Source organism: Venturia canescens, chromosome 2, assembly GCF_019457755.1.
Source record: "Venturia canescens isolate UGA chromosome 2, ASM1945775v1, whole genome shotgun sequence".
NCBI lineage: Eukaryota > Metazoa > Arthropoda > Insecta > Hymenoptera > Ichneumonidae > Venturia > Venturia canescens.
Window position 1 is genome coordinate 10,514,097 of NC_057422.1, and position 13,960 is coordinate 10,528,056.

Below are 13,960 nucleotides of genomic sequence, written 5' to 3' on the forward strand. Positions count from 1 at the left end.
CTTGTCGCAAATACATCCGGCTTCCGTATCTTTCCACCCCATGAACTTTGTGACCCCCGGGCCAGGACAAACAAAAAAAGGCGAGAAAGGGAGAACAAGGGAGACGGAAAAGAAACGGGAAGCTTGGGAAGAAATGAACGTAAAAAAGCTGGAGGGTGGGTAGAAAAATAACCGCAAAATCATCCCTGCTATGCGCGAGACCGTTAAACACGTTAGGAAATCGACGATAGAGACGTATAAAAAGCGATGTGAGTCAAGAGACCGAGAGTCGCGAAGGAAATGGCAAATAAATCTCCGTTGTGACGAAATCATCGCGATTGAAGCGAACTCGATTTTTATGGAGCTCGATGCGACAGGTTTGCGTCGAATTGCGTTACTCATTGAAAAAGACTGCAAAAAAATCTCTTCAAAGTGAAAAATGATTGAGTTCGGTCAATTAATCAGAAGCCAGGGATCGAAGGACTGCAGTGAATAGCCGTTTGTGGCAAATCAATTTTTTTCACTAATCTTCATCCTTTTCACTTCATTCGACAATATGATTTCACGCATTCCTGGAAAATGCATTCTTCTCAAGCTCAATATTTAAAAAAAAAATGAACTTTTTCGTAGCATGAAAGCGAGAAAAAATAGCATGCGGAGTGCTGAGAGAAATCGACTTTGGCATCCGAACTTTTCTCTTGGGTCTTGACGACAAAACTCATGGGCTTTTCTCAGCGAAGCGTGCAATCAATCAATCCTTTGTCGTCGAACGTAGACTTGTTTCTCATCCAGCACATAAAGACAATCGGAAATCCATGATGATTCTCCATATAAAACTGTACGAGCATCAAGTTCGCACGGATCGTAAGGGTGGAAGAAAAATCAACGAAAGAAAGAGAAAAAAGAAACGAAACATTTCGTATTCCCAGGAAGTCACCTCATATTTCTCTCCCATGTTGGTTGATCTACCGACTCTCGCGCGCACTGGGATAATAATTTATTCTTTGTCTGACACTGTGGACGATGTTCATTGCGACCTCTATATGTATAAGATTCTCTGTAGCATAAATCCCTATTCGCACCCCCAAGTCAGCCTGTAAACCGAGTACGAAACTCTGCTGTGGCCAGAGACGTGTGAGTATCGAAGCTCGTATACTCTAACGTTATTTCTCATCTTCCATCTTTACTGTCGTATCTTCTGATGTGTGAACATCTTCAAGATAATCCTGCACTGAAGAAAAAATAGTTTGTTGAGAAGCTCGATCATTTTGTGGGACGAAGAACAAAGTGGCATCGAAATTAACAACTTGATTGGCATTTTTGGAACTTCGACAATTTTACCAGGCCACAAATCAGATTTTTTGTTCAATTTAATCTTAAACTCAAGTAGGCATCGAAGTAGGCTCTTCACTTTTAATAAAAACAAATAACGATTGAACCAATGTATAACGACGCGAGTTAATTAGCGAGTTACCTCGATCTCATTCGAAAAGCGATGCTCATAGCATTGATGCACAAAAAACGGATTTTTTTGTATTGTGTAAATCAGTACAAAAGTATTACCAAATATTCTATGATGTGCTAGGATATTGAATAAAAATAAGAAGAAGCTCGTGCATTTTGATCTCTCCTAATATTTTACGATCCTATATAAGTTTATGTACAGTAATATTTCTCAGAGAATTTCTATGTCATAAATCTCGGTTTCATATAAATCTTCGTAGCTCGAGGCGTCGAGACTACCCCTATGGAAATCTACTCAAGAGACCCTCCAACCCTCCTCATATGTCGCCGATATAACGACACAAATCGTAGTGGACCATGTTGACCCATCAAAATGACATTCTTCGGTGTGTTTTCATCCGGTCAATTAATATACTCTTGGCCCCTCTTGATTTGACAGATGACAAGAAAATGTAGCTATTAATTTGTGTTGTGCACAATGGTGAATCAATTATGTGAATTGATCATCACGAAGCAAAGGGATCGAAATTGTTGCGTTTACAAAAATAGTTTCTGCAATTGCTGCAGATTTAATTTACATTGAAACGCTGCTTGGCTTAAGTGGTGTTAGTTTTCAATCGTAAAATTCAAATACGAGAAGGGTAGCATTGACATAAACGTATCACTTTGCCAGTGGAGTTCAGAGAGAAAAAATTTTCATCGAGATTTATCTACCGTTCGAATACTTCAATTTAGCCAATAAAATTGAGTAAGTTTTCCTGCACTTTTAACGTTTCGTAATAATTACAGAAAATTAGAGGCGAATAAAAATGTGATGAATTTCGATGGAATTAAATGAATTTGAAACCTCACTGTGACTTCTAAATGCAAATGTGACATCGTCGAATAGCCTCAAGCGAAAATCGCGTCTCTCCCCTACTTTGTAATGAGTAGAAACAGAAACGAGAATAAGTGGACTTCGAAGTGGAAAAAGTCGATAAAAAAAAGCTGACTAGGAAATAACTCTGCGAAGCGAGGACAAGAAGAGTAGTCGAGACTTTTTATTTTTATGCGACACAAAGTAGCACTTTGCCAAATGACCCGAATCTTATTTTTTTGATAGGGGCGGAACTTTCAAAGCCCGCAGTCAGGACTACCGTGTGAAAGTCGAAACCAGGGTGAGACGCGAGGCTCGTGAACAACGTACGTCTCTTTCGAGAGTCGCGCAAAGAAGAAAAATAAAATGAAGAAATCCCCACCGAAGCAAAAAGCATTCCGAGTCCCCTTCCCACAAAAGGGAGCTTCAATGGGTCACATTATGCTTCAGGAAGGACGAGAAAAATTGTTCTCTTGATTTCTCCAACAGTAAATCACCTAACTCAAGAGTGTCGAATGTAGAATCGTGTTTATTGCGAGAAAAAAACGAAAATGTCCTCGTGAATTTCGTCATTGATGAATCACGAATGGAAAATGTCTAAATTGAATGTAGATTAATGGTCGATCATTGATGGAGCAGCGATCACGAGAAATCGGTAAAGACAAAAATAAAAGATTCTTCACCGAGCAACAATCTATTGAACATAATCTTCAATATTTTTCCACTAAGTTGATAAATTTTCGTCAGAATTTAAAAATATGGCACGTCGTACGAAAATTTTCGTAACTCTTCCACCAAGTTTTCGTTCGTAAAATTCATGATACCAAGAAAACGAATAACAATTCCAAAAGTCTTATCATTTGGTTAAGTGAGAGTGTAGAATATCTCAATAGATTTCCGACATTTCCGTCGAGACGACGAATAAAAGAGGACAAGTTGCTAAAAACAGAACTCGCTTCTCTTTCATCCTGCTCGCGTTCATCGAGGGTTGATGACGAGGGTTTCTGCGGCCCGAGATCGCTCCACCCTTCGGAATTATATCTGTGACCGCGTGTCGAAAATCAACTTTCAGCTCTTCGATTTCGCCGCAATATAGGACGCCTACCCCCTAAAAGTGAATTAGGCACCCTCTAGGATTTCTCGGGAATTAATCATTCGAGGACTCTCGAACCGTTTTCTTTGGAAGTTGGAGCAAAAGCCATTCGAGCGGTATACGCGAGTAATTCACGTCGAGTATACATAAAAATGTGTCCTCATGAGAACTGAATAAAGAACACCACAAATTCGAGCCTGAAAACACATTTTTATATCCAAATCCATTTCATTGAATTTTTATTCTGTAAAGGCATCGCGGTTCCTCCCAATCAATTAGGCAGTTTTGCAAACGTATTTGTTTCTCAACAGTCTTCAATTTTAGTGACTTTAGTCACTGTAACGTAAAGAATTAATGACAAAATTAAATACGACAATAATTCAAAAACTTTTATTGTCATAACGACTAAGAAACGTAGAAGTCCGACGTAATGAATCGTAAAGAAGTTGTATATATAGAAAAGTTTAAAGAAAGAATAGAGTTTTCTTGGCGGAGGCTCATGAGAGAAGGGTTATCTAGAGTCAGATGGCTCCGGGTGGACTATTCGGATAAGGCAACATCGAGGAAGGAGTTGAATATAGCAAGAAAAGGAGGGGTAGACGGGAAGGGGCGGGGGGGGGGGGGGGGGGGGGAGAGAAAAACGACCATAGAAAAGGAGCCCAAAGCAGAAGAGAGGCAAAAATTCCTTGCCCAATTTACCATAAACTTCGTGGTTTATGAAAGGAAAATATCTCCTACAACTGGAGCATGGAAAGCGAGGAGGAGAAAGGAGCACGGACAGATATTACTGGAGAATGTAAGCGTGGACCGAGCAGCCAGCGGTGGGGTATTTTTCGGATGTGCCAAAAGCCCACCAGAATGAAGATATTAAGGCAGTTTCTGTGGTACAGTCAGACCAATGCCGGGGATAAAATTTTTATTTCATAAAGTTCCCCACACTCGTATATTTTTTCGGTATTATCAAATATTTTATTCCCACCGCATCCCGATATGAAAAAGGTGCATCAAATTTTCGGCTCTCTTGGAAGTGAACGTTAGAAAAGTACAACTTTTCACGTAGTAAATCGATGAACATCTTATCGATCGAACCTGCTGCATGGAAATGATAAAAAAAAAAAAAAAAATTCTTAATCAAATCGATGCGTTTAGGAAAACGACGTTATTGGACGGGAACATTCGATTACGAGAAATTGTACGAGTAACGACGTAATGCAATAAAAAATGGTCTTCAAGACGATTTTCCAATCAGTACTCGCTACTCTGTTGGAATCAGTGTGGAAAAAATGAATTTAAAACTAAACTTCAGCCACCAACTTGGAAAAGTATCGCTTTTTAGACAGAAAAAAAATAGTTTGAACCGCTTGACTTCTGAGGTGACTGTACCGTTAAACTTGGTTTAATAACGAGGAAAAAAGCTAGGGAACCGAGAAATTCTGCAACAAGTCAAAAAGAAAAGAAAGGGCAGTAGACATATAGTGCTTGTTGCTGTTATGCTTGCTCGGTTCAACGTATACAGAAGTAAAGTATGTACCAGAGAGGAATACCGACAAACGACCAGGACACCGAATTAAAAAAGGTTGCTCCTCGGAGCGTCAGGAGGAGGCGACGAAAGAGGACACGGAACATCTATTTTTCTTTGGGCCGGAATGAGCAAGCGGAGAGAAAAGAAGGAGATTCATCCAGGGAATTTATGAATGCTTCATTTAATTTGGGGATTCGACTTTACGAGAGCAGCATAGATATACGGAAACTGGCCGCGAGTTTTGAGGATGACACACGTACACGGGGCTTCTTGGGAGCGAGACAGAGCGAGGAGAGAATTGATACAAGGCTCCCTCGAAGGGTGTTTCACGATGGCGAAAAAAGAGGCAAACGGCCTCGTCAGGAGAAAAAATATGCGATAATTAAAAAAGGAGGGCTTTTGTCTTCGTTTTCGTCACAAAATGAAATGTTCGGGCGTTAAAAATTCAATTAGACAAGTGCTTTGGCCCATGCCCTCGTTCAGGTTGAGGCGTGAACAGAAAAGTCAACCGTTCCGAGATAGAAAACATGGAAACATTCACATTTTGTGGGGTGATAAAACGTTAGGAAAAAGGTGAATAACAATCTTGATTTTTTGCTTATCGAACTCATGTTTTTCACAACTGATTAAGTTTATTCAAAAAACCAAGTTCCCGGTGACTTTGAAGGAGCAGATTAACACTTGCGTTTAGCCCAACGAGAAGGAAGAAGCCTCGTTGGAACGAGGAGGAAGGAAAAATATAAGACGCAACGCAGACGATTTTTAGTGACAATCGTAACTCGTTTCAGAAATACCGAAGTACGCGTCTCACGCCGAAACTCTTTTCGCATCAGTTAAAGACAAAAAAATTGAATAAAAACAAAAGATATATAGACGCCGCTAACGGACAATGAGATTATAAGCAGTCAGAGATAATTCAGTGTGGAGAATCGCGAGCAGGCAGCGCTCGCGCGCGACTTTATATCCCAAAACAATGGAATATCAGAATAGGCCCATTATCATTCGCGGTAGACTTAATTATTTTAAGCTACTTTTGTGCGCCGCTAATGAAGCGAACAAAAAGTAGGGAGCAACGAATATTAAGCCATCCGCGCGGCGACGCTGTCTCTTGCTCGAGCATTTACTATCCCCGAGCATCATCACCTCAGATTATTTATTCTTTTGGCTTTATAGCTTTATCACAGCGAAAGCCGAATAAGGATCACGTCTCATTTATTTTGTCATGCTTTTAATATGCAAAAAAGACGTTAATTTAACGACCAAATGAAAAAAAAAAAGAAAATGACGCGAGACCCGAGAGACTTGCTCAAAATCATTGTGCCGAGTGAATCAAGAAAATGTGCTTTGAACTTAATTGAATTTGAACAATAAAAATCATAATTTTTCCATTCCCTTGACTATTCGGGCCTCAACTTTTTTAATCGAATTTTCAATTCGAAGTTTCACATACCAGGGTCTGGGCCCGTGGAAAATAAATACGGCCGAGGCTAAAACTGCTATTTCCAAAAACATATCGTCAACTTTGAAACTAAAAATCATTCGAATGAGCTCGCCTGCTTCACCGCCAATTCACGTCCCCCCGCCCCGGGGATCGTTCCGAATCCAATATGATGGGTTAACGAGAAGCTGGTGGATGAGCGAGAGCGTTGAAAGTTTCACAACGCGAGAAACATTCGTGGATCAATGCCAGGAGTTCTTCCAACCTCAACTTTAATTCATCTGCTTCTTATTGGTTGAGATGAGAAACAGGGAATCCGAGGAATGAAACCCTCTCGAGCCGATGATATGATAAACACCCGAGATGACAGTCTCCATCCTCTCCCTTCTCTGGTGTATATTTCCCTTCAGTTTAAGGGGGTTGTGCTCGACCGAAGTTAATCACGTCAGACAGCCAAGATGCCTGATTAAAACTCTCTCTCTCTCTCTCTCTTCTTCCCTGCTTCTTATTGCTATTATTGTTATTAGAACAAGGCTCGCTGCCAAGTCACATTGCGAGGGAGGTTTCCGGATTGGGTTAAGATTTGGGGGCTTTTACAACTCGCGGGTTCTACCGGTCTATATACATACGTGATCGGTATATGGGAGTGCTGATACCACTTCCGCTTTGCACATAGATATTGCAATAGCTTCCTAATCGTCGGAATTTTCGGGGTTATTAAACGCGGTTGATGAGTCGGGAAATGAATTTTGTTTTGGACGTTCCATAATTAACTTTCATCACGGTCTTGCACCACGTCTCGTTATCAATTGTATTAATATTCCGCCAGCACCCTTCGCGTCCTCGGGAACGATGAAGTGCGATCAGCATCCCCTACTTTAATGTACCACAACTCTCATCGCGTACTGGGATATAAACTTTTTTAATGAATTTACGAAGTCGAAGTGGATTCCCAGAAGAGTTTATTCTTCTGTGTTACACTTTGATGCTGAAAATGAATTGAATAGTTTTTGACGTTCCATCACATGGAACATCGAAGCTGTTGCTTCGTGCCCTGACAAGTTTTGTGAACTGCTGAGAACATGCTCGTGTGGTTGATCCACCGCGTGTGCACACCCATTTAGTCGAGTAAGTCTAGACGAAGAAGCAAACGAAGAAAAAGAAAAATAAAGAGTGCACTGACAGAAAGAGGAGATGAAATTTGAAAAAGGAGATTGAGTTATTCGCTCAAAAAGCGAGAGAAACTGCACCTGCACGCCCCACTGGAAAATCACTCTTGTCACTCGCTTGTGAGCATTGAATAGGACGGCTCGTAGAATCGAGGCCTTATATAAATCAGCACTAATGAGACACTCGGCAAGATTTTCCGCATTCCGATTGAGTAACGACCCGGAGGTCCCCCACTCTGCCCTTCGTTTCGTGCGAGGACGACCATTTGCTTCGGACTTTCAATGCACATTAACCCTATGTTTCAACCCCCAGCTCCTGCGATTGTGGATGTACATATTTTGCACGAATATGCACGTTTTCGCGGGAATAAATTATGCGAGAAAAAATAAACACCAAGACCGAAATTAATACGAAGCGAAGCGCGCGGGAGAAAGAAACTGCGACGAAATTAACGAACGCGTCCGTTTGAATTCTCCAGCAAACCTCGCGACTAGCTCTGGCCCTTGTGAACTTTTTTCACGCATTTGCTCATTGAATTTTTGCCATGCAACTCAGACGACTTTACCTCCCATGCTTCATTTATTCGGCTCGAAATGATGACGCATGGAAATCTTGCTTCGTTTAAATACTCTGAATCCTCAAGAATTAATTAATGGGGATTCTAAGGGATTTATGGACGGAGCTGCACTTTTATTTTTCATGTGAATTTCCCGGAAAATCACCTCCATATACGCACGTTTTTTCTTCACCATGTCATTACGTATAGCACAAAAATATTTTTGACTCACCATCGATATGAGTCGAGGATTTATCCACGCCTGCTGCATGTTGTCATCGAGATATCGCTTCGCAATTTTCGCGATATTTCCATGCGATTCTTTCCTTTGTATCGGCATCGCTGGAGGTGGTGCAACGTTATTGGCATTGTTCCTGAAACAGTAACAATAATGGGTAATCCTACCGCAAGTTATGACTTCGATGGCTGAGCTCATATCGGCTCATCTATTTTATCTAAACAGACAATACCGACGACTAAAATCATCGGAAATAGTTCTTTTACAATCAACGTAAAACTGTCAATATTTTTAGTTTTGTGTTTTATTGATTTTGGTTATTCGACGTTCATTCGAAATCGAATTTCGTGTGTCTCTATTACCATTAATGTGACATCGAAACCAGTTTATTTCAGTGGATAAAAGTGTTGAACATTTGAGAAAATAGTGATCGATAGGTGAATTTGACAGCGTTCGGTTGCTGTTAATATTTCGAATGAAGCATTATCTGAAAGGGAACAGCATCAATCATCCTTACTTACTGGAAGGGATATTTGATTATTACTAGACAACATTGGTACGATGGGTATTGGAGAGTGTATTTAAGGCCTGTACAGCCCACGTATATTATCAGCGTACGCCTGTGGGACCGTTATCAGGCGAGAGACATGAAATTAACGGCCAAGAGGCTAAGCTCGCTTTCAAGCCCGCTGGTGTTTCTCTGCCTCCCCATTCCGAGCCTACGATCCGGCATTGAATCAAACTGACGAGATGATGAAACACTTTCAACGCTGAACGAACCGCAGAACTTCCTCATTAGTAAGCAATAACAAAATATTTAGCTCGAAACAAGAAATTTGGCGAGTTACAAAATTATTTACAACTGAGAATAATTGCAAAATTGTTACATCGTGTTAGCTGATGAGGCATCTGGTTAAAACTAGTTTCACAATGGCTCAAAGCTTTCATTAGAAAGCATAAAAATAATTTTGGTCTTTTGTTTGCAATAAACTTTCATGTACTGACTAACGACTAATGGTGAGAGAAATTCACTAAAAAAATTCTGGTCAGTTTTGGATGCGTTTAATCAGATTCGAAGCATTTGAGTCTTTGATGAAATTTTTAATTTTCCAATCTCAATGGCAAGTATTGAGGTTCGAAAAATTTAGCATGCAAGGATAATTATGCGTCGCTGGATAATTACGATTTCTGTTTCACTCCGAATTTCAATTCATTGGCGAAAAAAAAAATCAAACGTGTCATTGTACGCAGTCACGTTTTCGTAATCACAGCTTCACTTTACCTCGTATTCCACTAAGCTGGTTGCTAAGTGGAAATACCGAACACGAAGCAAGAAGGTAATTAGGACCTAAAATAAAAATGGCATGTACATACATTCCGTACAAAGGGACTGAGTGATGATGCATTTTCACACAGAATTTCGAAACGTAATGGTACAACGTTCATCGTATAAATTCTAGGCATTTTGAGAGATTCTCTCCGCGAGGGAATTCAATTAATTCCCTGATTCTCTTCGTGTCACTATGATCGAACAAAAGAATTCCACGACCCTGAACCACTCGAAGCATATCAATGGCTCTGATCACATTTTAGCCTTTTCATCACAGCAATTCTTCAGCGATCGAAATCGACTGAATGCATTAAAATCGATGAAAAATTAAATAGCATAGAGGCTAACGCCCCATCAAAGATTCGTTGGAGGTGCAACTAATCGCTGTAACGAGCGACGTTGACAACAAATTTTCCACTTAAAGCGAACAGAGCCGATTAAATATTGCTACAATTATTTTTATTTATAATAATAATTGTGTTCTTAACCTGCTATTATATTTTTCTGTATGGTCACTAGGAGGTCGCGACCGGACCAAAAGGCCATCCAAACCCATTTGCAATAAACCGTGGTCTAATACTCTCAGTAATGAGAGATCGCACGTACGATCAATTCGCTCTGCTGGCCACCGGAGGTCGGGACCTTTCCACAGTCTCTTTGGCCTCTATATTATATGGATATAAATATACATAAATATACATACAAATAGAAGTTACCTGCAACTACCGAGAACGGTGCACACACGCAATTGACCACGATTACGAAGCTAATGGAACACTCGATGCATACACCACGACTTTGGTTTCAGCCACAGATACATTTGTAGCTAATGGCTACCTCCTCGATCGTCAATTCAGCAAAAAGTTAACTGGGATCGAACAAAGTTCACTGAGATTCGAATGCGAATTATTAATGTCGAGTAAATTCAATTTTATCAAACGTAAAGAAATTATGAGAATCGGAGCAAAACAAAAATTCGCGTTCTTGTAATATATTTGAGCGGGGTGGGGTTCGAAATTTCGAATAACCGAATTGTAGAATGGTCGATATTTCGAAATTAATAAATTTGTCATGTAAGATTGGAGAAAAATAAGTAATTCGAAATTCTTATTCCCGATCGACTATTTATCAGATTACGTCTTTAATCGAATATTTTTTCTTTGAATTCGCATTTATTCGAAAATATATATTTCGATAGTTTGGGTTTCGAATGCAATTTTTATAGACCGTACGAATGTCAAAAGTTCATATTTTCGAATTCAAAATGGAGAGTAATTGTTTTACAGACAGACCAGAATATAGAGTAGCAAAAAATCGAAAGTGAATTTTTCGAGCCTATAAAACTTAGATATGCGGAATAGCGATAGCTCGAAAAGGCGAAAGTCAAAATGGCGATGTTTAAAATTGGAGATCACCGGTCTGAGTAAGTGAGTGAGTGAGACGCGTGTATTTGGAGCTCCGCTGCATTTCTTTATTTTGATCGATCGACTTTCTAACGTTTCGCTATTTTGACCATTCGACTTTTTGGTGTTTCAGTATTGCAACCTCAGTAATATTTGGTCTTTCGTTATTATATTTTCAAAATTGTGAATTTTCACAGTATCGCTGACTATAGTAATTTATGAATCGAAAGAGTGATAGTCGAGTTTTCGAAAAATCGATATTTTAGTCATCGTTCTATGGGCGATTGTTACATTCTATTTTCGATGTAAAGGTGCTTTGAACCTTGCAGTTTCTGCTTTATTTATTTTCGGCATTCAAAGCTCTAGTCGAATCTATCCGTCTCCATATTATCATTCGAAGTTTATAAATTCGAGATTTTAGTCATTCCAACATTTGATCCCCACCCATTTGAGCGAAAGGTCATTTTTTTAGTGTGCTTCATTTATTAATGGTACAAATTATATTTTGGACTTCCCATTCGCAATAAATGTTTGTCCAAATGGCTCAAGAATCTTAAAAAATTTATATTTTTATCCTCTTCACTCATATCTGGCGCGTAAAGCAGCAGTCGATGCAACAAAAGGTGAGAATTCCAAGCATCTTTAGAACCACGAGTCCAATCTTTCTTTGGCGTGGCATCGCTCGAAGCGAATGTGAGGCACTTTACTTTTTAAAGATGCGTCGAGTCAGTAACAAGTTTTGTTCTTACGATCGTAAAACCTTTCGAGCCCACAATCCCTACGAACGTATACAGCATCATCATACGACTTATCATATCTCCTCCTTCCGAGTACACGAAGAAACACACCAAGTCTGGCTTCTCGAATCTCTTTTTCTCCTTTTATCTCTCTCGCACGTAGTCGAGGGAATGGTCCACCTCGGATACAGACTAGCACTTCCCTTTTCCTCCATTCTTTTTTGTCTCTGCTATTACCCTTTTACGTGTGCAACAGCACCGGGATGCACTTCCATGTGCATATTTATATGGGGAAGTCCGTTCCGCAGCGTTGGCTCGAGTATTATTTTTCTATATTTCAACTTTTTTTTTCATTCATTCATACCCGAAACTGCTGATTGTACTCCTGTACTCCGTCTTCGGAAATCAACGAAGTTATTCCATTTGGCAAAATTTTCTTTTCGTATACGATTTTGAAATTTTTCAACAATTAAATTCCTTTATTTCAAATTAAAAAAAAAAAAAAATTGAGAGATTCGTCATTTCATGCGACAGTTTGCTCGCCGATTACCGAGCGGAAGGCAACTTTTCCAAGTTTCTGACGGTGCTAACCGGTTGATTTTGATGTTTAATGAATGCAAAAATTCGGAGCCACGAGAATATTTTTAGTAGTAAAAAAAGGTGTAACGATGAAACGCCAACGATTGTTAATAAACACGAAGAACGATGACATTTTTATTTCAAAGGATCAAAGACAATATGGTAAAATCCTGATAATCCACCGATAACAGCAGATTTTTATTTAGATAACAATCATCGATGAAACAAATAGTCGTTAAAAAAACCGCTGAAAATTGCATGAGATTCACCGACGATTCATTCGAACGTCATGAATTGGTATGCTCGACACGAGATGAAAGATTCCACAATGTCGAGAGAGGATCATGGCGAATGATTCCGTCGTCCGGTGAATTTTACGGCATCGGGGCCAATAAACTCGATAATTTAACGTTTGGGTTGAGAGCCAGCGCGTATCTACCGGCAATCCCAGTTCTGGTGCACCGATATATAGATATATCCTTATCGTTAAATCGGTATTACACGGAGCACTGGATTGTCCGAGCCGATCAAAAAAGCACGAAATTCTCGAGCAAGCGAATCCGGACAAAGAACATTTTTGAAGGCATTATCGAAAAACATCCGAGGGGTCGTCAATCGTTCTCTCTTTTCCATCGTTCAAACGAATTCTCTATTCTACAAATTTTTAACCATTTACGCACTAACTAAATAAAAGCATACATGCCAGAAATCCCAGGAATTCACAGCACTTTGCATACAAATATGTGTCTCCACGGTTTCCTTTGGAACAATGTTTTATTCGATTCTCAATTAATATGAAAATTTACGAAAATTTGACTCCATCAGCGAGATACAGATTGCAATTGATTTTCAACTTTCAATTCGTGTATTTTTGTTTTTTATGAAAAAAAAAAAACTCGTCCCTTTGGAAATGCTTTTATCAGTTAATTATTTCAAGTGGAAATTGTTTCCTGGGAATGAAAAAAAAATGTTTTATTCACTCCACCTGACAAAATAAATCAATTTAAGGAAAACAGATCGCTTGAAAAAAAAACTTATTGGTAAGAAGAAATTGAAACGTTGAGCATGTTGTTTTCGAGCATATCCTGCGCACCAACATTTCTCAACTCCTACATCTGGGCGCTCTACAAATTGTATTTTTTTCTTTGGAAGGACGTAAAAGCTAATACGACTATCGATATATCGATAGATATTAATATCTGCTGGCGCATATAGGTTTAGACTTGGCAACAAATCGACGCCAACATCGATGGGCGGTATCGTTACGCGTTTTAACGATCAACGTACTACGCGGCGCAGCTACAGGTTCTCCACTTCTCAACCTCGACAGTGAGCTGTACAGGGTAACACGTGAGAATATCATTTCGGACGAGTGTGAGGTGTGAGTCTCGTTTCTGAAACCCCATCGAAATATATCGATACGAATAGGGCATAAAAAGCGTGAGAATACGAGGTGGATAAGAGCAAAATACAAGAAGTCTTGTATCGAAGAAATTTATCGGATCGCTTCGAGATATGGAATCATAAAAATATGTTTTATCTCCCTGATAATCCGAACCGTGCATATTTTTTTACCAAATTTTCTTTACTCTCAA

At 39.5% G+C, this 13,960-nt stretch overlaps 1 protein-coding gene across 3 annotated transcripts in view; it reads right to left on the reverse strand.

The window, feature by feature from the left end:
- Nucleotides 1-13,960, reverse strand: part of LOC122407184 (uncharacterized) — a 297,472-nt gene that overhangs the window by 227,875 nt on the left and 55,637 nt on the right. For all 3 annotated transcript variants that reach the window (XR_006260168.1, XM_043413215.1, XM_043413216.1), the window contains exon 4: nt 8,311-8,452. Coding sequence is in view for 2 of the 3 variants with exons in the window: in XM_043413215.1 (XP_043269150.1) it covers nt 8,311-8,452 (142 nt within the window). In the remaining variant the exon portion in view is untranslated. The remainder of the gene's footprint in view (nt 1-8,310; nt 8,453-13,960) is intronic.